The sequence below is a fragment of the Rattus norvegicus genome, chromosome 8, assembly GCF_036323735.1.
Source record: "Rattus norvegicus strain BN/NHsdMcwi chromosome 8, GRCr8, whole genome shotgun sequence".
Lineage (NCBI taxonomy): Eukaryota > Metazoa > Chordata > Mammalia > Rodentia > Muridae > Rattus > Rattus norvegicus.
In genome coordinates, this window is record NC_086026.1 from 72,066,617 (window position 1) to 72,093,364 (window position 26,748).

Genomic DNA, 26,748 nt, shown 5'->3' on the forward strand with positions numbered 1-26,748 from the left:
GTAGCTCAGTCAATAACTGACTGCTGTGCAAGCTTGAGGAACTGAGTCTGTACCCCCAGGGCCCACATAAAAAGCTGGTCATGAGGGCAGATGCAGGCAATCCTAGTGCTGAGGGAGCTCATGGTCAGCCAGTCTTGCCTAGTTACTGAGTCCAGGTTAGGGAGACACCTTGTCTCAAGGAATAAGGTGGAAACCGATGGGGTAAGCGCTAAACATCAACCTCTACATGCACGCACACACTAACACACACACACATGTACACACATGCATGAGAGCACACATGTACACACACATGCATACACATGCATGAGTGTACACATGCATACATACATGCACACATACCACAGATGCATATACAACCACACCCACACATGCCTTTGCACACATGTATACATCACACACATACATATGCACATACACACATATACACACATACACACAAATATGCATACTCATACACTACACATGCCTATACAACCACACACATATGCCTTTGTACACATGCATACATCAACATGCATACATATCACACACGCATGCCAGTATACACAAGAGGTTGAGTTGAGGAGTTGGTTGATAAAGCACGAAGCCATGGGTTCGATCCCCAGCACCGCATTAACTGGCTCTGGTGGGACCTGTACTGTCAGCACTCAAGAGGTAGAAGCAAGCGGATCAGAAGTTCAAGGTTGTCCTTGGCTATATAATCTGAAGCCAGCCTGGACTACATAAAACCAAGTCTCAAAAAAAATGTTTTCAAGATAGAACTTATTTTGACCAATGGTGTTAAACATCTGTTAATAAGTTTACAGGGTCTGTACAGTACTGGAATTCTAAACGCATGGTTTCACTCTGGAGTAAGCCTTAGACCCACTGAGGAGGCAATGACTCAAATGATTGAAAACAATACAAGATGCAAGACGACCTGGTAGCGTTTATACCCATCTTGTGGGTTACTTTCTCCATCTCTCCATGAGGGCTCTCTGGAGCTTTTTCCTGTCCTGGAATGACCCTTCCCTCCTGAGGCTCTCCCTCAGACTTTGACTTCCAAGGTACCAAGGGAGTCTTTCCCCCTGATGTCTCCTGTCCACGATGAGATTGCATCGAATCCCTGCAACCCGAGAGCAGCCAGCACAGCACCTTACTCAAGGCAGAAACCCAGCCAGGTTCTAAAATGGGGAGCCTTAGACAGGGTCTCTGGAAGGCCTCTGAGCAGAAGACGCCTCTGAGGTCGCGAGATGCCTTGGCTTCTTAGACGCTTTGGCTGACCTGAGCGTGGCCCAGAGCCTTGTGGAAGGAGTGTGCGCCCCGCCCCGGGTGAGATGGACAGGGCCACACCCACTGGAACCCCTACACCTGAGCTTATTTACTGCTCCTGCTGAGCTTAGAGAAGCGGAGAGAGCAGCCTTGGAGACTTGGGAAGCTGCAGGACCTGTGAGGTGGACCGCAGCACCCTGGGCCTTTCAGGGGATCCTGTCCCCAATGATAGGAACCTCATTTATTATGCTACTTGTATCAGCCATTTGTCTTGTTGCTGTGACCAAATACCTGAGAAACACACTTTCAGGAAGGAATGAAGCGTTTATTTTGGCTCACAGTTGGAGAGCACAGTCCAGCACTGCAGGGAGGCATGACATCAGGGGCAGCCGGTCCACTGCATTTAGTCAGGAAGCAGAAAGGCAAATGCTACAGCTAGCTCCCTCTTTGCTTTTACTGCAGTTGGGGTCCCAGCCCATGGAGTGGTGCCACCCACGTTCAGGGTGGGTCTTGCCACCTCCATTAACCGGATCTAGATCATGCCTCACAGGCATGGCCAGAGATTTGTTCCCATGGTGACTCTAAGCCACATCGAGGTGGCAATCATGACTGACCGCCACATTCCTTTCTCTGCTTCCTCCTCTCTCTCTCCCTCTCTCTCTCTGTCTCACACACACACACACACACACACACACACACACACACACACACACTCACACACACACCGATGCTTTTCCCACCTTGCAGGCAGCTTTCTGGGAGTTTTATTCACAGAGAGGACCCATGGGTGTTGATCTCAGGGTGAGAGACTGATGGCAGTCTCCCCAGGGAGAACACTGGTTGACCACTATTCATGTGGCCGTCAGGGGGCACCTCAAAGAGGGACAAGAGAGAGGATTTGAAGCTCAAAGCTCTGCCACTTGGACACAGGCCTTGGAAGACTCAACCTTTCCGAACCTCTGTTCACTCACACACCAAATGAGACTGGACCCTCCCCGCTCCATCTGGACGTGTTGAGCAAGGTTAAAGAGCACTGTAAGTGCAAGTTCACACGTGAGAATCCTGAAATCAAGACAGTGGCTGAGGCTTTGGAAGTCCTGTGCACCCTGGGCAGAGCTCATACTCACAGGCTGCCCCCTGGGTCAGAGGATCTGTGTAACTCAAATTGCTCCCCGGTAGCCTCCAGCAGCGAGATGGGCCTCGGAAGCTCACCTTCTACACCACATCATGAATCTAGAACAAGGAGATGCCACCAGAGGGGAAAGCGTCACTCCCAGACACCAGTGTGTCCCAGGGAAGAACTGGCCCAGTGCCACCCACTTTGGGTTCCCACAAGGAGGCCTGGGCCATCATGCTGGAGCCTCATGGGGCATCAGGGACACAGTAGCCTAAGAGGTCAAGGGAAGGTCTGGTGGGTGGCCAGTGGCTTTAATTCTTAATCCTTCACCTTTTCCTACCATGCCAGACTCAGACGCCTCCTTGGGCTCTGCCGAGCATCCAGGGATGCTGTGGGCATCTTGAACCGTTTCTGACATGCTTCAGGCTCAGCAACAATAACAACACTCACGGCACACAGAAAGGAAAGAGAAAACAAATTCCTCAGGGACTGAGTGTTCTCTGTCTCTGCTCTTTAAGCCCTTGTGTATTTTCAGAGAAATTCAATCCACATGACTTGAGCTCGTTTACATTGAAGTGATTAAGACCATTTGATGTCCCCATGCTTCAGCGCCGGCTTGCAGAAGCCCCTGCCTGTGTCCTCCGGAGCAGGAAGCCTCCTGATGCTGGGAAGAAAGAGAGCTGGGCCCCATAAGGTCCCAGTTTGTGCTTGAAGCTCTGCCCCTCAGCTCTCTATAAGGCAGAACATTCCGCTAAAGGAGACACTGTTAGACTTTGAGACACAAGGCCAGGGTAAGCTGCCTGCGTGTGCGTACGAGTTACATCTCAATTCTAGAACGAAATACATAGCAGAGCAATCGAAGGCAGGAAGGGCTTATTTAGACTTCCAGAGAGAGGGGAAAACACATCACAGTACAGAAGGCATAGAGTGTGAACCAACCAGTCACATCTGATCGCTTTTGCCATCGGGGAGCAGAGCGAGGCGAACACGGTGCTCAGCTGGCCGTCCACGTCTTATTATTGGGGCCCAGATCTGGTTTTGGGAGAGCCAGGGCTGGGGATTCCTGTAGTAAAAAGATAAAGGGGGAAGAGGGAGGGGCCAAGCCCAGCTAGGAAGAGACAGGCGTGCTCAAGGAACACAGATTCCAGCTCACAGGTACCTAGAGAGGGATGCACGAAAAGGCTTGGGGTTCATTCGTTTGAGGTTCATTTGAAAGAATCAGTTTCAAACATGGCAGGAAACAGTGGTGGAGGAATCAGAGGAGGATTGGATTTTGATGTCAAAACATCTTCCTGATTCCCACCCTACCGCCCTCGCCCTTCCCCTCTTTGTCTCCCCTCCCCATCTTCTTCCCTCACTTGCCTTGTCTCCTTCCTCCTCTTCCCTTCCCCTGTTCTCCTCTGGCCCCTCCTTCTTATCCTCCTTCCCCTTTTCTCACCTTCCTTCACCTCCCTGCAACCCCTGTTCTCCCCACCATACCCCCTCAATCTCTCTCTTCTTTTCGATTCTTTTCTCCCTCACCCAAATCTCTATTGGGGCCAGGATAGAGGTTGCAGGGTACCAAGCAAAAGGAAATTACCTCCCTCCTGCACCACCCCCACCCCCCGCTTTCCTAGGAAGCATCAATATATCAACAACTCAACTCATACCTTAAGGACAGGGAGGGAAGGTGCCAAAGCTGAGCTTCCCAAAGCCTGGAACATTCCCTGGGTGAACAAGAGCCCTGGTGGGAAGGAGGGCGGCCCCGTGCTTGTGCGCATGCACGTACGAGAGGGCAAAAGACTGAGGGAAGATCCTAGACAACAGAGAGAACAGCAGAAAGTGAGTGGGTGGAGACTGTGTGGGAAACTGGTGAGGTGCAGTTTCTGCAGGAGTTACCTTGGGTTGGTTCCTAAATTTAGTCTGCTCTAAAGAGTAGAAACTTCTAAGGGGAGAGAACAACTGGTGGGCATGGGTCAGAGCGCACGGCTTTACTCACCCAATCTCAAGTCCCAACCTTCTGATCAGGGTGTTCTGGCAACCATTTAACTGGGCTGTGTGGTCAGGAGCTTCAAGAGACATGAGACTGCGTGTCTTACAGGCAGATTGAAGAGAGGGAGGGTGTGACCCAGACACCTGCAGAGTTTGGAATGAGGTGCACCATGCACGATCTGGCCACCGTGCTCACCATCACCTCCACCAGAAGCGGGCCATCACGTGGTGGTCCTAAGATGACGAGGGCTGGAATACTCGCGCAGGCCACTAACTCCTTCTGCTTAGGTTTTATTATCAACGGGACGAGCAGGGCTGAAGAGATGACTCGATGGTTAAGAGTGCTCCCTGCTTTGCAGAGGACCCAGGTTCCCAGCACCCATATCAGGCGCTTCACAACCAACTGTAGCACTATTTACACCCTCTAACCTCCACCGGTTCTCACATGCATGTGCTGCATGGAAACTCGTGCAGTCTCACATACACACATACATAAACTGAAACAAATAAATCTAAACAGACAAACTCTACACAACCTAGAGTCACCAGGGAAGAGGGACCCTCAACTGAAGATTTGCCTGTGGGCTTGCCAGTGGGGCGTTGTCTTGACAGCTGATTGACTCAGGAGGGCTCAGACAACTGTGAACCGCACCCCCCACCCCCACCTCAGGCATGCGATCCTGGGCTGTATAAAAAGCAAACTGAGCAAGGAAGAGAGTGAACTAGTGAGAGGCATTCTTCCACGGACCCTGCTTCAAGCCCCTGCTTTGATTCTGCCCTAACTTCTCTCAGTAAAACATTGTGACCTGGGAGTTATAAGCTAAATAAACCCTTGCTTTTGATCAGAGTATTTTATCACTGTGATAGGAAAAAAAAAAAGTAGAACATACCCTAGTCTCTCCTCAGAGTCCTATCAGGCATGGTGTCTTGTGCTATGGAGATGCCAGGCAGAGCAGACAGCTCCTCATCCTGAAAGCAGGGCCACCATTGCAATATCCTCCAAGGACAGTTCTCAGAGGCAGAGATGAGTTCGGGGTCGTCCAGGGCTAGGAGCATCCTGTAGGATGCCCAGATGGACCACACGGAACCATGGGTGGGCCTTCAGGGTTGCTGTGCCCTGTGTCAGTTCTACCTTACATAGAGGATGGTCTGAAAGGTCCTCCCAACCGCTTTACTTCAAAGATGAGGAAGCCAAAGCTCAGGGTAGAACAATATTAAATCAAGTCCCATGACAAGTCAGTGGGAGAGAGAGGGCTGAAACGCATGTCCAGCTGCCAGCCCCGGGCAGCATCTCCATCCTGGGACAGCTCCACCTGACTAGTGAGCACTTAGATGAGACCTGCTAGAGGCAGTTAGTTCACCTAGCATCCTGGGTCCCAGAGCACAGGATGCCCTAGATAGTACCCATCCAGAACAAGACACAGGTCCTCTCCTAGGACTTTCCACAGCTCCTTACTTGTAAGCTTGTATTGCCCTAGAACTCTCCGTATAGTCCCAGAGGCTCACTGAGGGAGGACACTGAGAACACTCCCATCTAGTCTTCAAAGTTGCACCAGTGGGGCAGGGATGCTGGCTCAGTTGTGCCTACCATGAACAAGGTCCTGGGTTCAATTCCTCGAACTGTATAAACTTGGCATGATGGCCCACTCCTGTAACCCCTGCACTTGGGAAGTGGAGACAAGAGGATCAAAGGGTTATTCTTGGCTACTTAGTAAGTTCAAGGACAGCTTGGGTCATACGCTGCTCCCTCCCATATCCGCACTTTCCAAGCCATGAGACTTGAACAGGTCACAGCCGTTTTCTGTACCAGTCCCTTCATCCAACAAAAGGGTCCAGGGATGCAACTTGGAGAGCATCCTTGTGAAGGAAGGCAGAGGAGATGATGTAAATGTCTATCACAGAGCAATCATTGAGAGAGTTTGTCTCCTTCATTGTTCCTTTCCTGAGGGGAGCAGACAGGGGCTTCAAGGAAAGGGCAGAATGACAGGTCGTCAATCTGTTGCTCTTCCTCGGAGACAGGCCTAGAGCAGGCTTGACCTTCATGCTGTGGGAATCTCACTGAAAAACTATGTGTCTTCTTCCCCAACTCAGGCCCCCCAGAGCAGGCTCCCAACTCTGTGGAGCAGAAATGCCGTCCGCTATTTTCCCTTGGAACAAATCAAAAATCCACACCCTGACTCATTCTGGTTTGAGGATAAATCACGGTAGAGGCAAAGCTGGTGGGTAGGATGACATCCACTGTGTAAGGGCCAGAGAGAAGGGGGGAAACCATATTCTAGGGAAATGCTGGCTTAGGCCCCAGGCCAAGCCACCAGGCAGGCCCTGGCATGGCAGGCAGGCGAGCAAGGCAAGAGGGGATTGTGGGAGGCTCAGTGAGGGGAGTAGAAGGCCAGGCAGTTGTCCTCGTTGATGGGGTTGGGAGCACCTTATGCCTCCAAATGGCAAGCAGCAACCTTGAGAGGTGATACAGGGAGGGGGGAGGGGGCTGCCAGCCCCAGAACCCAGTACAAACTCAGGGGCCGTGTGTGTGTGTGTGTGTGTGTGTGTGTGTGTGTGTGTGTGTGTGTGTGTGTAGCTGTGACAGACAGACAGCTAGCAGCTCTCAAGGCTCTTTCAAGCCCCCAAGTCATTTCTTCCCCTGCTGCCCCCTTATTTATTTATGTTTTTAGTTCTAAATCAATGCGGGAAAGTGCCAGGACTTGAAGTACGTGAATGATGGCTCCGGTAGTTCTTCACAGAGTCAACTGCAGAGCTGGAGCCAAGGGCATCTTACAGACAGCGAAGGTTCTCAGTGCTGAACTCCGAAAGGCAGGGAGCCAGTCAGTATGTGTTATGGGGGAAGAAGACACACGGTCTTGGGAGTGCAAACACTGAAGGGAAGCCTCCTGGTTACTAACCTCCAAGAGAGAAAATAAACGGGCTTTGGCCAGTTCAGGGAAGCCAGGGAGAACTGCCAACTCAGCATCTTCTTGGCCTGCCTGGTCCTGTTCTCTACCTCTCCTCACCCCTGCATAGTGGCCTGAAGCCCCCTCACCCTACCCCCTTCCCCAAAGCCAACACCACCCATTCTGTGACTCCCAACCTCCTTCTAAGTCCAATGCAAGACAGACAAAGGGAGCGTCTTACGTGAGCGAGAGAATAAGATCAGACTGAAACCTACTTCGCCTTCAAAACAGATCCCTATGATTTCAAGGCTGGTACACTCCATTCTCCGTGTCTGTGAGTCCCAGATCTGCAAACCCAATAACAAAAGAGTGTCTGTACTGAGCATGCCTGGGTTTCTTCCTTATCATTATTCTCTAAGTCATACATCACAGTAGCCGTTTAAATAGCTATTTGATTTGACTAGCCTAGAGGTGGCTTAAAGTATATGAGGTTCTATGCAAACGCTAAGCCATTGTGTGTGCATGTGCGTGTGCGTGTGTGTGCATATGTGTGTGTGTTGTATGCACACGTGTTATGGATATGCATGTGCCTGTGCATGCACTTGTAGAGACAGAGGACATTAGGTTCCTGCTCTCTCACTCTCTACCCTATTCTGTCAAGACAGGGCTTCTCATTGAACCTGGAGGTAAGCTAGCAGCCAGCAAACTGCAGCAATTCTCCTGTCTCAGCTCCCATCCCACACAGCACTGGGGTTACATGGACACATGGACACACCCAGTTTTTTATTCAGGTCCCACTGCTTCTGTGGCATTCTTACCACTGAGCTGTCTTGTCAGGCCCTGCCTTGAGCCATTTTATGTAGGAATCTGAGCAGCTGCAGATTTTAGTGTCCATGGAGTCCTGGAGCCAATTTCCCATGAACACTAAGGAATGGCTAGAGTCAGTTTGAGGAGGGGGTGGGGTTTTTTTTCTTTTTTCTTTTTTTCGGAGCTGGGGACCGAACCCAGGGCCTTCCGCTTGCTAGGCAAGCGCTCTACCACTGAGCTAAATCCCCAACCTGGAGGGGGTGTTTTTGAGACATGGTCCCACTATGTAGTCCTGGCTTGCCTGAAACTCTTAGAGATCCACCTGTCTCTGCCTCCCAAGTGCCAGGATTAAAGGTGTGTGCCACCATACCATACGTCACAGTCAGTTTTCATGGCTCCTTACAATTTTAGCTTCATCTATCCTAACTGGCACCAGTGGGCACAGGTTGGCCCCTCGTGATTCTGCTACTGATTCTGTGGGTTCGCCATAGGTGTGACTGACCAGCAGTGTGAGCTTCCCATCAGCAGGCTGCACCACAAGAAAACAACAAACAAACAAACACTGACCTTTTCTTGACAGTCAGAAAGTAGCCACATTTTCAAAGGTTGTATACAATTTTACCACATTGCTGTGGCATAAATGTCTTCCTCACTAATCTTAGTTATAATCAACCCCATTAATGAAACCAGGGTTTTCCCCAGGCTTAGAGAGGATGCTTCCTTTGAACTACCCCTGACTGCAACACAACCAAGATCTTGGTGCTTTTAGCCCCTCTCCATGCCTCCTTCCGTGCATGGCCAGCGGTACCATGTTTGCTTCTGAACAGAGCTGGCTGTGGTTTTTCTCTTGAGTTCTGAAGTCTATCCCTAACCGCTGGAATGTTTCCCTCCTTGTTCTGCTGCCATGAATCAGACAGACACAGTTGCACAGAGCCACCTGGAAAGAGCGTTGTAAGAAAAACCAATTAGGAGAAATGGAAAAAGGGAGATGGAAACAGAGGTGGATGGAAAGAGGGAGAGAAGAGTGTGAGCCCCACGGGCAGGGCTATCCTCTTGTGGTCTTTGCAGCTTCAGCGTGAGACTCAGGCTCACAGACGGAAACGAAGGAGGAAGAGGGCTCTAGAAGTCTGAGTGAGAACCATACTAAACCTCAGGGAAACACAAAGCTAGACATCTTAGATGGGGTTCTGGGACCATAGTCCCTGTGTAGGACACACTGAGATCCCTTTTCCCTGCCGAGTAGGGAAGGATCAGCCACAGTGAAGGCAAGAAAGGAGGTGGGTAAGGGGAGGGCAGGCCCACAGCAGACAGCACAGCCTGTGGCTGCAGCTCCTCTCTTCCTTGTGCTCTGCCCCTTCCCAACTGCAGAGCTCACGACTCTGAAATGCAAGATGAGGGCATTTTCAAATGTGTAACAACAGACTTTACTCACTCGTAAAGGTTCAAGTGACTATGTAGCCCTTTTCTTTCTTTAGGACTCCTCAAACTAAGATATATTCTATAAGAATGGCCAGCTGCAAGGCTGGAGAAATGGCTCAGTTGTTAAGAGCACTTGTTCTTGCAGACCTGGGTTTGTTTTCTAACACCAACATGGCAGCTCACAGCCATCTATAAATCCAGCTCCAGGGGATCCAATTGTCTGGCCCCCATGGATACAAAGCACTCAGGTGATCAGACACACGTGCAAGCAGAACACTTTGCTTTAAAAGATTTATCTATTATATATGCGCACACTGTAGCTGTCTTCAGACACACCAGAAGAGGGGATCTGATTTCATTACAGATGGTTGTGAGCCACCATGTGGCTGCAGGGAATTGAACTTAGGACCTCTGGAAGAGCAGTCAGCCCCCTTAACCACTCAGCCATCTCTCCAGCCCCAGAACACTCTTATACATAAAATAAGTAATTTTTAAAAGAATATTCATTCATCATGATCTGGAGGGGGGAAATGAAAAGAATCTGAGCTTTGAGTCAAAAAGTGTTTGAAGGATGCATCATAGCCAGCATCTCTGCTCTGACACTACACTGGACCTGTACCCAGCCCTCTGCTTCTCAAGGAGGGTCCAGGACAAAGGAGGAGGCCTACACATGTTGAGTCTTCACAAGCTTCCAGCTAACTTAGCATCTCTAGTAGTTTCTGAAACTTCAAATATGAGCTCTCTCTCTCTCTCTCTCTCTCTCTCTCTCTCTCTCTCTCTCTGTGTGTGTGTGTGTGTGTGTGTGTGTGTGTGTGTGTGTGTGTGTGTATCTGTCTGTCTTCTGTGGGGTCATTGTGAACTAGGGATGAAACCTAGGGATGAAGCCTAAGGAGTAGAGTGCTTGCCTAGCACACAGGAAGCTCTGGGTCTCATCCCCAGAACCATAAATATCGGGCGTGGTATTACATGCCTGTAATTCCAACATTTGGAAGTTGAGACAGGAGGATTAAAATTCAAGGTCAGCCTGGACTACATGAAACTTAGTCTCAGAGACAGAGAGAGAGAGAAAGAGAGAGAGAGAGAGAGAGAGAGAGAGAGAGAGAGAGAGAGAGAGAAGAAATGTCATGGACTTCATGAACACTAAGGGAACCTCAGGGGAAGTCTTTAGCATGATCCTTACCAGAAAATTAGCTCCCACAAGGGATCTATTCATAGAACCACTTCCTATGGCTTCTTCCTATGGAGGGATTTGAGAATGGGTGGGCGGGAGCTCCAGTGCCCAATCAGTTGGCATGGCACACTTAGGTGAAAGCAGATGAACACGTGCCTCGGTTTTTGTTAATTTGGAGATGGGGCAGGGCAGGAGATGAACCCTGGGGCTTGCTTTTGCTATACACGTGATCCTGCACTGGGCATTCCGCCCCACTACGCTAAGGATCCCTGCCTGTACACCCAGGTGCTATCATTTCCAAGCCCAGCGAGTACCAATTACTACAGACCAAGGCTCCCAGAGCCCTGAACAACAGAATCACCTACTGAAGTGAACCAACACTCGGTGTCTCAGCCAATTGCCAGGGCAGACTTGCTGGGGTGGAGAGGTAGGCCTGAGACTTCCACTTTTAACCAATGCCGAGATGAGTTTAGGGGCCCCTTTTGAAGACCACTGATGCCCTCCTTGGTGAGAGGTCTGTGGTGTGAGAGGCTGAGGTACCCCAGTTGGTACATTTAATGCCTGAATCCAAGTACGTGACAGATGGTAGGAATACATCCCCCTGAAAGCAGGTGGGGACAGCTCAACCAGAACCATAAACTTAATTCCAACACTTAGAATTTTGTTTTGTTGTGATTTTGGTGTGCCATTCTTGAAAGCAAACTGTAGATGACAGTGTTGTTTTTGCGAGATCTGAAAGCTGGGCATGACTGGATATGTAGAAGTGCCTTAGCTAGAGTTCTTTGGACATGTGAAGGGAGAAGAGATGGATAGGGCTGTTGGTGAGGTAGGGTGAGAAGGGTCAGGAAGGATCAGTAGGACTGTCTCAGGGATGTCTGTCTAGGGGTTCATCCCGGCACAGCCTTCACCAGGAGGCATATGTTAGAAGATGCACAGACAGGCACTTGCACCTTGACATGGGAGTCACACCATTCTCCCCATGGGTCCAGACCTGCATCCCCAGTTGACACTATTCACAGTGCAAGCCTCTGCCAGGGGCTACTATTCAGGAATGGATTCTCAAACGGTCAAACAAGAGCCGTTCCTCTGTGTCCCTACCTAGGCCCTGTCACAGCATGAGTCTCCATTCCCCTCTGTTCAAGCACACAGTACCCTGCACACAGAACCTACTCAATACCAAACCCATGCAAGTCCCTCGTGTTACAGATGAGGAATGGAGGCCGATATAGGGAAGGTAATTCAACCCAGGTTGTTTAGCTCAGTGGGATAGAACAGCATGAACCACAAACACTCCACGGGGCCCAGGAACAATAGAGTGTCTGTCCCTCAGCCTCCAGATCTTTCCCAGATCTCTGTGCTGGAGGAAAGATCGCTGGACCCACCAGGGACAATGAATGTCCCATGATGCCTCAGCCAGCTCTGCCAGCAAAGTGGTTGGAGGTCGGCGGGTCCTGGCATTTGTGTGCTTGCTTCCTTCATTGTCTGGCCATCTCCCTGGTCAGGGACACCCTGAAAAGGGTTGCTGGGGTGCACTGTGGATTCGACTTAACAGTGAGAGTCTGCACAGAGGGCAGCAGGAACTTCAGAGGCCCTTCCTGACAAGCAGGCAATAGCTGGGGAGCCAGTCAGATGAGCCTCCATCCCACTGAGAAACATCTGTGCAAACGCCTCAGTGCTTAGGTTTCATTTCAAAGGAAAAGATTCGTTACAAAATGGAAAGAAAAAAGTCTCCTAGTGTGGCTTGGACAAATAAGGCAGGGCTTATCAAGCCTTCTGGAAAGAGGAGGAAGGGTTTTTACATGTGGCTCTCAGCCTTTCTGCCCGAGAGAACAGAACCTGAGGCACGCAAAGAATGCTGGGAGCAGGAGTTCGTGTGCAAAGCTGGGGCCAGGAGAGCTTCAGAGAAGCTCACCAGGAAGCTTTATCCCAAGAAGCAAAGAGGACTCAGCCTGGCATGGCAGAGTGAGTGCTCCTCTGTCTGTCCACCCGCTTGCTCAGTAGTGCCAAGCACGGACTGCTCAAAGGACCTTGACCAACTCTGGAAGACAGTTCTCTATAGGAGAAAAAGGATACACCAGAGGCAAAAACAAAGCATCATGGGAATTAAAACTACTTCCGGTCCGGAGATTTTAGAGGGCTTCCTGAGGGACATTGGGAATGGGTGGAATGAGGAAAGGCAGAGAGCTTGGGGTGGGGGACTGCACAAGCGGAGCGGAGTGTGACGTGCTGAGCTGTGGGCGCATGTGTAGCGTGTGTGTGTGTGTGTGTGTGTGCGTGCGTGAGAGAGAGAGAGAGAGAGAGAGAGAGAGAGAGAGAGAGAGAGAGAAGCCAGCAACCCCAAATCTTGTTTCCCTTCAGTGGGTTGAGAGCCTCCCTTGCAGCTGCCATCCCTCCCTCGTTCCCTCGTTCTAAGTGGACACAGAGGTAAAGTCACAGGCAGGGACCCAGACCCGTGAGGTCAGCAGAAGGGAAGGTGCAAGTTAAGACCAGACACCAAAATGCAAAAGGCCACCCTCATAGCCAGCCCTCAGAGTGACACCACATCTGGTGTCTTATCTACCCATTCCACTGGGGCTTCAGAGCGCCTGCATCGATTAATATTGACCGAGGCTGTGCAATAGAAAGTTTCCCTGAGCATGAGCAGATGGACTACCAGTATGAAAGTGTAACAGTGTTTTACCACCATGAAGAACTGGGCTGGACCATATTCTCCATCCATACCAGATGGTCCCAGGAAGGCTGAGAGACCACTAACAAGGTGTTTGGCCTCAGCCGACACCGTTTCTCCCCACATATCCACCCTCTCCACTGCCAATCTGCCTCCAGGGGCAACACTCTGCCTACACCTGGCAAACTGCTTAGCTACCAACTTCTGTGATGTGGAACTTCATCAGAAGATTCAGGGAGGGGATGGGGAGAAGGAGAAAGATCCGAAGGTAAAGCACTTGCCATGCAGGCATGAGGACCTGTGTTTGGTTCTTAGATTTGGGGCACTGTGGTGCATTTTGCAATTTCAGTGCTGGGGAGGCAGAAGCAGATGGATGCCAGGGGTTCCCTAGCTAGCCTACCTAGCCTAACAGTCAAGTGTCTGATCCCAGTGAGAGACCTGCCTCAGGAAACAAAGTAGGGTGGCAACTGGAAGTTGATCTCTGGCTTCTGTGCATGTAGGTGCACACACATGCACACGCACACGCACACACACACAAATACACATGTGTGCATGCACCCACACAAAGAATGGGGGGGAGGAGGAATGGGGGAAAGAAAAGGAGGAGGAAGAGAAAAAAGAGGAGGGAGAGGAGGAGGAAGAGGAAGAGGAAGAGGAGGAGGAGGAAGAGGAAGAGTCGTTGTCCCAGGCTGTCAGGAGACACAAACTCTCTGGATCCTGTTCCCTTTACCCTAGGATTCCTCACTCCACAGGAAAGAACATGCCCAAGAAGGGCTGCACTGAAGCCTAGATTCAGGGTCCGAGGTATCATTGGGTAGCCAAGAGTATCACTGATGTAAAGTGATGTGGAAAGGTGTCCATGTGTAAAGCATCCACATACGTGAAATGATTCCAGTTTTCCCAGCCTCTTCACATCTGCCTGGACAGTCTGTACAGGTACAGCCTTCTAGAAAGTCTGTTCACAAGAAAGCCAGGGTCTTTCTGGTCTCACCCCCCCCACCCCTAACCTAAGGTATGAACTCTGCTCAATAAACTTGGACTCCCTTTGTAATGTAAAAAGAACTAAATCATACTTTTAAAAATGAATGAGTACTGTTTCAGCTAGCTAAAGGAGAGTGTGTGTGTGCAGGAGTGAGATGACTCAGTGGGCCCCATGCCTTACAACCTGAGTCCCATCCCTGGAACCCACATGGTAGAGGAGGGAACTGACTCCCACAAGTCATCCTCTGGCCTCCACTTGCAAACTATCTGTCAAGGCTGTTGGACAGTTAAGGGCATCATCTACGGAGTGATAAAGACAGTAGGAGAAACATATAAAGAAAATAACACACACCTCTGGTTCAGGCTGAGACCGGAGGATTGTGAGTTCTAGGATAGCCTGGCCTATATAATGATTCATTTCCAAAAAGAAAGAAGAGTCCCAGTTAGTGAAAAGAGAAAAGAGGAGGAGGGGATGGAGGAGGAGGAGGAGGCAGAGGAGGAGGGAGGAAGAAGAAGAGGAGGAAGAGGAGGAGGGAGGAGGAAGAGGGAGAGGAGTAGGAGGGGGAGGCAGGTTGTGACAGGTGGCAGGGAAGACGACCTTGAAGAAGACCCTAAAAGACAAGCAAGAGGAAAAGAGGCCAGCAGCTATGTCGCACTAGTGAGCCTCAGAGGCCATGGCAGAGGAGGGAGTAGAGCAGAGACTCAGACCTTAGCACCCAGGGAAGCCATAGACTCTGCTCTCCCATGTAAAGATCCCACAATCTTCAGATTCAAGGTCACATTAACATCCCCTGAAAGCTTGGGAAACAGGGACTGGGTCCCATCTCCAGTACCTGACTCTATAATCGTCTGAGCTTTGACCCAACGCACTTCATGCCCACAGGTCCCTTTGAGGGGACTCATCCTGCTGTGGGACTGGAGCCCAGTTTGACAATCACTGAGAGGTCACTGCCTGCTGGCCAGCCCGTCCTGTCTTTCAAACCAGAGGCCTCTTGGAGGTGCCTGTGATTGGTACGTCAGTGGAAGGCCCTTCAATGCTGCCAGTGACTGAGGGCGCAAACTGCTAATCACAGGAAACGAAGTTTGTAAAGTTCTCAGAACATTCTAGATGCTCTGCTATTCCTATTATAATTTTATTTAGTGTGTGGGTCAGAGGGCAGCCTGCCAGAATGGGTTCTCTCCTTTCACCGTTGTGAGTCCCAGAATTAAGAGTGTCAAGCTTGGGGGCTGGGGATTTAGCTCAGTGGTAGAGCGCTTACCTAGGAAGCGCAAGGCCCTGGGTTCGGACCCCAGCTCCGAAAAAAAAGAACCAAAAAAAAAAAAAAGAGTGTCAAGCTTGGAAGCCATCTTGCTGAGAGGGGGTGTGGTGGGGGTGGGGGGTTGGATTGTGTGATCATGGAGGTTAGCCATTTCTAAGACCTGTGAGGAGAATGGGCAAACTAGAGACCACAGAGCAGATGACAGCATTCCAATCAGAGGTTGGCGAACGTGAGAGCCAAAGAAAGCTTTATTTCTGCTCACATCTGAGGACAGGGGAATCTGGTGCCCAAGTTCAAAGGCAATCTAGCAGGAAGATTCTGTCAGTTGGGGCCAATCTTGACAGTGATCAGGCCTTCACCAGATTGAACAAGGCCCACCACATCACAGCGAATAGTCAACTGATTTCATTGCTTGTCAGGTACAGGGACACTCACGGGAACGTGTGGATGGTATTTGACCAAATATCTGAGCTACCTGTGCCAGTCACACTGACACACAACATTGACCCTTACGGTGGCTGTGTTTGTCTAAGACCCACACGGAGGATTCTGGTCTCTAGAGAGAGTTTTACAGAGCCAGGGAGAGTAAGGGAAACATTGGCAGAGTGGCCTCCTTCGTTTGCCCAGCTGCTCGGAGACCAGGCTTTGCCAGGTGTCTGGGCCAAGGTGGGCATGAGCCCCTGTGGCTCTCCCCAGCTTTGGCAGCCCGTAGATTCTCCCTGCACACACACACACACACACACACACACACACACACACACACACACACACACACACAGCCCTGAGCCCCGATGCCTCAGGCTCTCTGTCTGCCATGCCCAGCACTTTCCCCCACTCCATCTTGAACACATTAGCTACTAGCTCATACTGGCTGGAGAGAGAGAGAGAGAGAGAGAGAGAGAGAGAGAGAGAGAGAGAGAGAGAGAGAGCGCCTCTCTGAAGGAGAACTGCCTTTCATTCTCTAGATTGGTGAGCTCCCACACACTGTGCCTCTATCTGATGTCAGAGGGGGAAAGTGAAGGCAACACAGAAATGGGGGACAGATGGCCCAGGGTGGTTTTGGGGTCGGAGGCAGTAGAAAAGGACCAAATGATGAAGGGATGGATGAAGAGAGGAGAAAATGCAGGTCATCGTTGAGAAATGAGTCCATTTGGCTTTATGGAGGCCAGCCCAGTCCACACTGTGAGCTTCTAAAGTCTTTGCAATGAGGAGGGAGCACTGAACCTGGAGTCCTAGCTCTGAACCTAGACAGGCTTCCAACGTGTACGAACTGACCTTGTAACCAAAAGCATGTGTCCATACGTCCTGTACACGTGACTCATTAAAATCCACTGGGTCGACACTGATTATTGAGGCTCCTAGGTTACAAGGGGGAAACATTACAGAGAGTTGCTACCAATGGCCAGGAAAGAACCAGAGCCTGCAGTCTGCCCTTCTTCAGCAGTCCCTACTAGCCTCTAGACTCGAGATCTCTGCAGAGGCTGGCCTCACTCTCAGAATCTGCTTTCCTAGACATCCAATAGCCACTAGTGCTCACGGCTCTGGCTTCCACCATCTGTGTGGGAGTTGAGCTGCTCACACCTGCCTTGGCAGACGCAGGCAATAAAAGATGCGGCTGGATTTAGAGCACAGCCCTGCCTGCCAGCTTTCTACCCTCCTCGACTTGGCGCAGAGGGTAGACGCCCAGAGACAGGACACTGGGCCCTAACATGGCTTTGTCTCCTCCTGTCCTACCTGGCACACCGTCCATCCTCACTCTGGGTTCTGGGTGCCTCTTCCAAGGCTGCCAGAGGGTTTTCCCAGCTCTGTTAGCCTCAACACCCATTACCAGGTACGCAGAAACATCTGCAGTCTGGGGTTCCCTCTCAAGGAGCTGTTTTAAGGAGGTCACACATAAAATGAAAGAGTTTCTGTTCTCCTGAGACTAGCTGGGGGACAGTTCCGGAGTTCAGTGAACAACAGAAGAGGGCAGGCAAGATGGCTCAGTGGGTAAGAGTGCTTGCCACAAAACCTGAGGACGATCCCTGGGACCCACATGATAAAAAGAGAAAAGTGAGTCCTGCAAGCTGTCCTCTGACTTACACACATGCACTGGGGCATGTGTATACAGAGAGAGAGAGAGAGAGAGAGAGAGAGAGAGAGAGAGAGAGGCAGAGACACAGAGACACAGAGACACAGAGACACAGAGACACAGAGACACAGAGACACAGAGACACAGAGACAGAAAGACAGAGACAGAGAAAGAGAGGTAATTTTTTTAAAAAGAAGTAATGAGTGGTTGGGGATTTAGCTCAGCGGTAGAGCACTTGCCTAGCAAGGGCAAGGCCCTGGCTCCGAAAAAAAAAAAAAAGAAAAAAGAAAAAAGAAAAAGAAGTAATGTACATGATGTAGTCACCACCTGAGCTGGAATTGGAATCCACTCCTCATTGCCACATGTCTCATAGCACAGTAATGTGGTGGAGCGTATGCACACATATGTGTCTACAGGTGTGCACACATGCAGAAGCCAGAGGATAACCTCAACTTTTGTTCCTTGACCACCACCCATCTTGTTTTCTTTAAAGCAGGGTCTCTCACCGGCCTAAAGCTAGGCTGAGCTGAGCAGTGAACCCCAGGGATCCACCTGTCTGTCTCTGTCTCCCAAATACTGGAGTTACAAACGCATACCACCACACCTTTCTTTTTGATGGGGCAGGGGAGGGGAGGGTGATCAGGAGACCATGCTCAGGTCTCCTGCTCTCAAGGTGAGTGCTCTTGGCAATAAGCTACATCCACAGCCTGAGCTAAATGGATGCATCCTGCAGTCTTGCAGGAGAGGCTGTGAGGTGGAAAGTCAGGAGGGAAGCTTACAGGTCAGGCACGCGTGTGCGCACACACATTGACACAGACAAACAAAGTACACACATATGTAGACACACACACATAGACACACACACACACACACACACACACACCACTCATAACTTATGCCCTACTGGGAGCCCAAACTGTCCACAGTAGACTTCTCCATAGTGTCCTCCCTTGGCTCAGTCCTCCTTATAGAGTGGTCACAGAGGAAGGCCTACAGCTACAATGCTGGCTGCCAACCCCCCTTCAGCCAAAGCACCCTTGCCATCACCTCCCTAGGAAGAATGTTGGGAGGCCGCAGCTGGTGACGCATAGCCCTCAGCCATGGAAGGCCCTTGTTTGCCGCAACCTTTTGGTTTCCCGTGCTCTCTGATGCCCATACCAGAAGATATTGAGTATCTAGTACAAACACCCCCTCGGGCTCCGAGGTTGCATATGGCCACTTAAAGCTGAGGCCACGGTGGGTGGTGGGGCTGCCAGACCCCAGGAACAATTTGGCTGCTCTTGGCGATGACGTGGCCCTTTTCTCAAACTTCAGCAGTTAGCCCCTCAAAGCAAGCCTGAATCATTCCCTCCAAACCTCAAACCCGCCAGGCACACGTCATGCCCAGACTCCAGAGGGAAGAGAGGAGGTAGCCCAGTCCCCCTCTTTGGCAAGACATTTGGGGCAACATAGAGGAAGCTGTTCCATGAGCCCTGTAGTCCCAACCTTGCCACAAACTGAATGCCCAGTCAGCTTCCCTCTCAGAGCATCTCATTTCTGTGTCTGTACTGTGGGAACAGTAAACCCTGCTCTGATCCCCAGAAAAATGAGGTCTGGGGATAATGGAGATAGGACATAGGGACACTCTTGTTCTTTGAGGAGGACAAACCCAGTCTTGCTACAGATTTGGCCGTAAGGACTTAGTGCATTTAATGTCATGTTGCCCCATCTTCACCATGCCAGGACACATGACTAGCTGCTAATGGCCACCAGTCTTTATGCATAGCTTGCACGTACAGTCCCCTGTCTATGTCTTATGCCTTAGCATTGGGGAGATGGTGAGAGACTGGCAGTGAGGCAGTGCTAAGCCCCATTTCTGTGCCAGGAAAACTGAGGTTTGGTTGGTTAAATTCCTCCAGATCATGCGAAAAGGTCTGAGATTCTCAACTAAGTTCTCCCACTACCAGAACCCTCCAAGTAGCCCTGGACTTCAGTGCTCCACTTAGAAGTGAGAAGGGCAGTGAGGAGCCCACCCAGGGCATGCTGGGAGTGGGTTTTAGAAGATGGACTGGCTGTTCCAGAAGACAGCAGTGTCTGTCCTAATCTAGAACAAGCTATGGCGGGTCCGCCTTAAAATTTCAGCATTCCATCTAAAAAGCCCTCCCTCCTCCTTCTCTCTGAAAGAATGGAACAGTATTGCCTACCCAATCTGTCCCAGAATTAAGTAGCCAAAAGTTGTCTAGACAAACAGATTTTATAGGCCCAATTAACCCCTGCCAATCAGACACAGGCACACCTAATAAGGGGCTATATTTAGAGGCTGTCATTATCTGGCTCCCTGGGGAGAAACCTCGACTCTTATTTCACAGACATTTCCTTTCTAACAAAGCTCTGTCAAGCCCCAATTCAGCCTGGCAACTTTTCCTAACAGCCCAGAGGTGGAACGCCCGGCCACAAGGAGACGCTGCTGTCCTGTGCAGAAGCATCATGGTGGGCAGTTGCTGCAAGAGCTGGGTCAAGAGAGCTCCTGATTCCTTTATCCCATTCCTGGGTATTCTATAGCTCTCAGGATCTGTCAGCCTCACTGTGGTGAGCTGGGTACACATTCCATGACAACACACTGCCAACACACTGCCTCCAAAAAGGAATGTGGTGTATGTGTGTCTGTGTGTGTGTGTGTGTGTGTGTGTCTGTATATGTCTGTGTACACGCCTATGTATGGGTATTTGAGCACTCATGCACATGTGAAGAGGCCAGAGATCACCCTTGGTGCTTTTCCTAGACACCATCTACATTGTGCTTTGAAGACAGTCACTCACTGGCTTGGAACTTGCCAACTAGGCTAGACTACCTGGCCACTGAGCCCCAGAGAGCCACTCATCTCCACCCCACCAGCACACCACACCACTGTTAGGATTACAAGCATATACTGCTAGTTCTGACTTTGCTGGGACTCAAACCCAGGTCCTCACCCATGTCCAGTAAGCACTTTACCTACTGAGCCATCTCCCCAGCTTAGAGGCCACCCTTCTTAGCTCACTATTAGCTGTAAGCCTTGGAGCAGGGAGTGGTACAGCTGCCCAAGTCCCAGAGGGCTCTGGTTGTACCAGAATGCCACATACTGACAGGTGAGCCCTTGGCCATCTAGGCTTCTCCTCAGGTCACTCGTTCCTGTGGCCTCCTGGGATAATACTGCCACCTGGAGGTTGGGATGAGGCATAAACGCCAGGGGTGCACATTTAGGTCCAGCAGAGCCAGTGTCAGTGTGGAACTTGCCAGCCACAGGAGCGCTGCTCTAACAGCTTGTACGAATGTGTCCCCGACAGCACAAGATTTCCCTCTCTGCACAGTGTGCTCATTTCCCTGGGGAATGTGTATTTGTAAGCAAGGTGTGCTCTTCCTTTGTAGAAGTTGGGGTTGGGAGGTGATGGCTGCAGGGACTCGTAAACAATGTTGCTTAAATGGCAGGAACAGGTCTCCCACAGATGCAGAGGCCAAAACTAAAGCAGCCTTCAGTCTGCTCCCTTCTTGCTCTGTGGCAGAGTCTTTTATTGATTCTTCTAGATGCCAGAGGCACCCAGTGTGTCACCCCGCCCCGTGCTCCCTGTCCCTGTTGTGGCAACAGCATCTTTGATGGCCTAGTCCCCTCTTCTCCTCGTGCTTCTCCTCTGTGCATCCCTCCTAAAACATCTTCCCTGGTCATAGGGCCACTAGACTCATTCAAGATAAAGCCTTGCTTTATCTCCATTTGCAAAGGGCCTTCCTCCATATAACACGAGATGGCACAGGCACAGGCACAGGCACAGGCACAGGCACAGGCACAGGCACAGGCACAGGCACAGGCACAGGCACAGGCACGGGCACCAGCACGGGCACAGGCACAGGCACAGGCACGGGCATGGGCACGGGCACGGGCACGGGCACGGGCACAGGCACAGGCACAGGCACAGGCACAGGCACCAGCACGGGCACGGGCACGGGCACAGGCACAGGCACAGGCACAGGCACAGGCACAGGCAGGCAGATTCCATGGCTCCTTCTTCCACCTGGCGCTGTGTTCTCCTGAAGCAGACTTAGTGACCCCCGATCAACACACCTCAGCTACCCTGAGCAAGACGAAGTATTCCTGATGGGATAGAACGAGGCTCTCATGGCTCCTCTGCACTGCACCACCATCCCTCCCTCTGCTTCTCCGATGCACCGCCCTTCCCATGGCACGGGCGCTGCAGGTCTTCAGCTCTGTATACCCAGACCTGGTACAAAGTCCCCCCAACACGCTACTGAAAGCCCAGCTTCCCTCAGCAGGAAAGCGCTCCACCCTGTCCCATCTTCCTCTCCACCTCCCCTACCCCCAAGAGGCCAGCTTCCGGGGTAAGGAATGCCACCCCAACCACTTGTCTCCTCTTCTTTCTCTTCACAGGTTGGTTGTGGGTGCCCCACTGGAAACCAATGGCCACCAGAAGACAGGAGATGTATACAAGTGTCCAGTAACCCAGGGCAACTGCACCAAACTCAACCTGGGTAAGCTCTTCTTAACTCAGGTACAGAACAGGGTCTGGCACACTCCCATGTTCATAGTCACGTGGTTCATCTCCGCCCATGTTACATACAGAGCAGACCGATGAGTGTCTGCATCTGCAGTCACTTGCCTCTTCCCGGCCGTCTAGCAAGATGCACCACTATGCTCACACTGCAAGGAAGCTCGTACTCGCCTTGCAAGCTTGAAGACTCAAGTTCAAACTCTAAAAGCCACACTTGAATAAAAAACCCAGACACGGGAGTACATACTTACAATCCTGGTGATAAGGAGGCTGAGATAGACGTATGGTTGGGGCTCCCTGGTGGGCCAGCCTAGCAAACATGACAAGGTCCAGGCCAGTGAGTAAAGATAGGCAATGGAAAGACACCAAAGGTTCTCCTCTGACACCTACATGTGCACATACATAAAGAAAGAAGGAAACAGACACAGAAACGGGGTGGGATGGGGGTGGAGAGAACCTGAGGCCTAAGAGATGAGGCATCTTTCTCTCAGTCACACTGCTTGTTGCTTAACACCAGGCCTCCACACCACACTGCACATCTTCCTAACCCATCCACTGCCTGTGTGCTCAGGCTTTTCTGTCCCCCTGGAGCGAGTGTGCTCACGTTTCTGATCTTGAAACAGGAGCATTGGCACCAGATCTGTGTGTGGTCAGCAGCATCCATGAGGCTGGGCATGACCACACCCTTCTAGGCATTCCTGCCCATCACTGAGACTGGACCATCCAACAGATGAGGAAGTGACAGCAGAAGGAAGCAAGCAGACAGGCCCAGGACCAGTGTGCTAGGACCTCAAGCCACTCAGCATGCCCGCCCTGCAAACACTGTGTAGCGCTGAGCCCACATGAAGGCTTTTCCTCATTTTCCCCATGGAGGCACTCTCCAGCCTGTTCTAGAGCAGAGACAAAGGGAGATGCTGGACACACACACACACACACACACACACACACACACACACACACACTCACACACATACACACACTCACATACACATACACACACTTACACACACTCACACACACATACACACACTCACACACTCACACACATACACACACTCACACATACATACACACACTCACATACACATACACACTCACACACACATACACACACTCACACACATACACACACACTCACATACACATACACACTCACACACATACACACACATACACACACTCACATACACATACACACTCACACACACTCACACACACATACACACACTCACACACACATACACACACACTCACATACACATACACACTTACACTCACACACACTCACACACACATACACACATTCACACACATACACACACATTCACACACTCACACACATATACACAATCACACACACTCACACACATACACACACTCACACACACACACTCACACACACACACACTCACACACATATACACATACACTCACATTCACACACACACACTCACACACATACACACACTCACATACACATACACACACTTACACACACTCACACACACATACACACACTCACACACTCACACACATACACACACTCACACACACATACACACACACACTCACACACACATACACACACTCACACACATACACACACACTCACATACACATACACACTCACACACACATACACACACACATACACACTCACATACACATACACACTCACACACACATACACACACACATACACACTCACATACACACTCACACACACTCACACACACATACACACACTCACACACACATACACACACACTCACATACACATACACACACTTACACTCACACACACTCACACACACATACACACATTCACACATATACACACACATTCACACACTCACACACATATACACAATCACACACACTCACACACACATACACACACACACTCACACACATACACACACTCACACACATACACACACACTCACATACACATACACACTCACACACACATACACACACATACACACACTCACATACACATACACACTCACACACACTCACACACACATACACACACTCACACACACATACACACACACTCACATACACATACACACTTACACTCACACACACTCACACACACATACACACATTCACACACATACACACACATTCACACACTCACACACATATACACAATCACACACACTCACACACACATACACACACTCACACACACACACTCACACACACACTCACACACATATACACACACTCACATTCACACACACACACACACACACACACACACACACACACAGCTCCATTCTACTTAACGCTTCCATCTTTTCCTAAAGGGCAGAGAGGCTGTGGTTTGTCTTTGCCCACAAAAGGGAAAGAAATCCTAAGTGGGCCACAAAGCCATAATTCTCAGGCCTTTCCTGGAAGATTGGCCTTGGCCTTCCCAGTCCTTTTTCTCGTCCTCCAGCAAGGTCCTCTGCCCTAGAAACTCACCTGAGGATCCGAGGAGGAGGGACTGGGTAGGGTAGTCAGCACAAGAAAAGATGGCTGTAGTTCTAGATATAAACAGATGGAGGGAAAGGCCATTGTCCAAGAGAAATCCCAAAGACGGATTCCTGGGGTCACCAATGTCTGCCGCATGATACCAGAGGCTCCCAAGAACCACGTGGATGAAGAATCCAAACCCCAGCACTGTTGGGGCCTAAGCTTCAGTGAGAACACAGGGGAAAGGTGTCTGACTGGTGACTTAAGTCCCCCATCATCACCTCCCCCAGGCACAGGCTACCAAAACAGACCCAGGAGAGCCTCCCCTTCCAGCTGTGCAGCTCCGTGGTCTTCCCCCCCTAGACCCCCTGCAGCTCCGTGTTCTTGAGAAGCTTCTTTCTGTCTCTGAGCCTCAGACTTTGACTTGATGACCCCTAGGACCTACTCTAGATCTGACCTGCGCTCTTACATGGCTGGGAATGTGGCTCCGTCTGCAGCGTGCTTGCCTAGTGTGCAGAAGCCTGGCTTTCATGTCTAGCATCTGGAACTGGTACATCTGTAAGCCTAGCATTTGTGAGGTAGAGGTAGAAGGAGCAGAAGTGCAAGGCCAACCTTGGCTACACAGTGATTTCTAGGCCAGCCTAGGCAACATGAGACCCTATCCAAAAGACAAGAACAAACAACAACAGTGAAAAACACCACCTGAGAGAAGCAGGAAGGAAGAGGGACCTTATAGCTGCCCTGTCTCCACCCTCACTCCAGTCTGTCCTTGCTGCCGTGGTCACCTGTCGTTCTGGTCTTAGCCTGTTCCCAGTCTTGCCTCTGGAAACAAGGCCACTCTTCAAACTGCAGTACCCGGCACAGCACAATGTAGATTCTGTTGGGTTGTAGAATCCCAAACCCCACAGCAGGGGCCACAGGGCTCACGACAGCAGCTGAGGACTGACACATTCCAGCCTCTCCACTCCTTGTCTCCTAAGTCCTTGTGCACACACACCTATACATACACATGTACATATATGCACACATACACACTCTCACACATACAAGTGCACACATGCACATAAGCACAGGTACATCTGCACATACTTACACATACACATGTACATACATGTACACATACATACTCTCACACATACACAAGTGCACACATGCACATAAACACAAGTACACATGTACATATACACACACACATGTGCACCTACAGGCACACATATACACTCTCACACATATCAAGTACACATGCACATACACACACATGCACTTACAAATACACACACATATATGTACATACACATACACACATTCATATACACACGTGCATGAACACATACTTTGCTTCTTGGGAATGCAAACTCCTTTCCATCCCTGAAAAGATGACCTATACCATTGTCCCATGGTTTCTGACCTGCCACAGAACCACCTGTCCCCACCACAGCTGAAAGGACACCATCCACATAGGGTGGCTCCCTGTGAGAGATTCTCAGCAAATGGCAGGAGGGCAGGAGGGCAGGTGTTTAGAGAAGGGGTGTTGGATGACTGGACCTCAGATGGAAAGTGTTGCTGGGAGGGTTAGGTGGGTACCCCGTGTGGGTAAGTCCTTGCACAGTGAAAGCCACCTCTGTGGATGCCATGGTATATCCAGGGTGCAGTCGGCTGCCTAGAGAAGGCAGAGTTTGTGGCAGAGCTCTGAACAAGGAAGTAAAGCTGTGCCATGTGTGGGCTTGTTGTATGACCTTGTGACCTTACTCGGACTGTGTGAGCTTCGGTGAGTTCATCTCCCAGAGAGCTGTGAGGAAGGTATTCGGACACATCTAAGGAAGATCTGTGCTGCCCTCCAAGCATGCCAGGGGGTATGGGCTCACCCCAAGTGACTCACTGCAGCACACTCCGGGCAGAGGACAAACCAGAGGGGCTGTAGGCTGAGTACCTTGCCTCTGTTCTAGGCAGGGTCACTCTGTCCAATGTGTCTGAGAGGAAGGACAACATGCGCCTCGGCCTGAGCCTTGCCACCAACCCCAAGGACAGCAGCTTCCTGGTAAGAGCACCAGCCCCACTGCTGTCACCAGCCTTGCTGCCTGCACAGCCGCACTGCACAGGGTGTGGAACCCAGCCACACATCCCCACACACATATTCTGTGCACCCTCTGCATAACTGT

At 50.7% G+C, this 26,748-nt stretch overlaps 1 protein-coding gene and 1 long non-coding RNA gene across 2 annotated transcripts in view; one reads left to right on the top strand and one right to left on the bottom strand.

Moving 5' to 3' along the window:
* The window catches only part of Itga11 (integrin subunit alpha 11), a 108,706-nt gene that overhangs the window by 25,185 nt on the left and 56,773 nt on the right, over window positions 1–26,748 (top strand). Inside the window, exons 3-4 of the mRNA NM_001413793.1 lie at window positions 22,003–22,103; window positions 26,536–26,627. Coding sequence (NP_001400722.1) covers window positions 22,003–22,103; window positions 26,536–26,627 — 193 coding nt within the window. The remainder of the gene's footprint in view (window positions 1–22,002; window positions 22,104–26,535; window positions 26,628–26,748) is intronic.
* On the bottom strand, window positions 2,868–4,118 carry LOC120094185 (uncharacterized). The gene is made up of 2 exons (XR_010054206.1): window positions 4,021–4,118; window positions 2,868–3,434 (listed from the first exon to the last, which is right to left on the bottom strand). It is a non-coding gene; the product is annotated as an uncharacterized LOC120094185 (long non-coding RNA).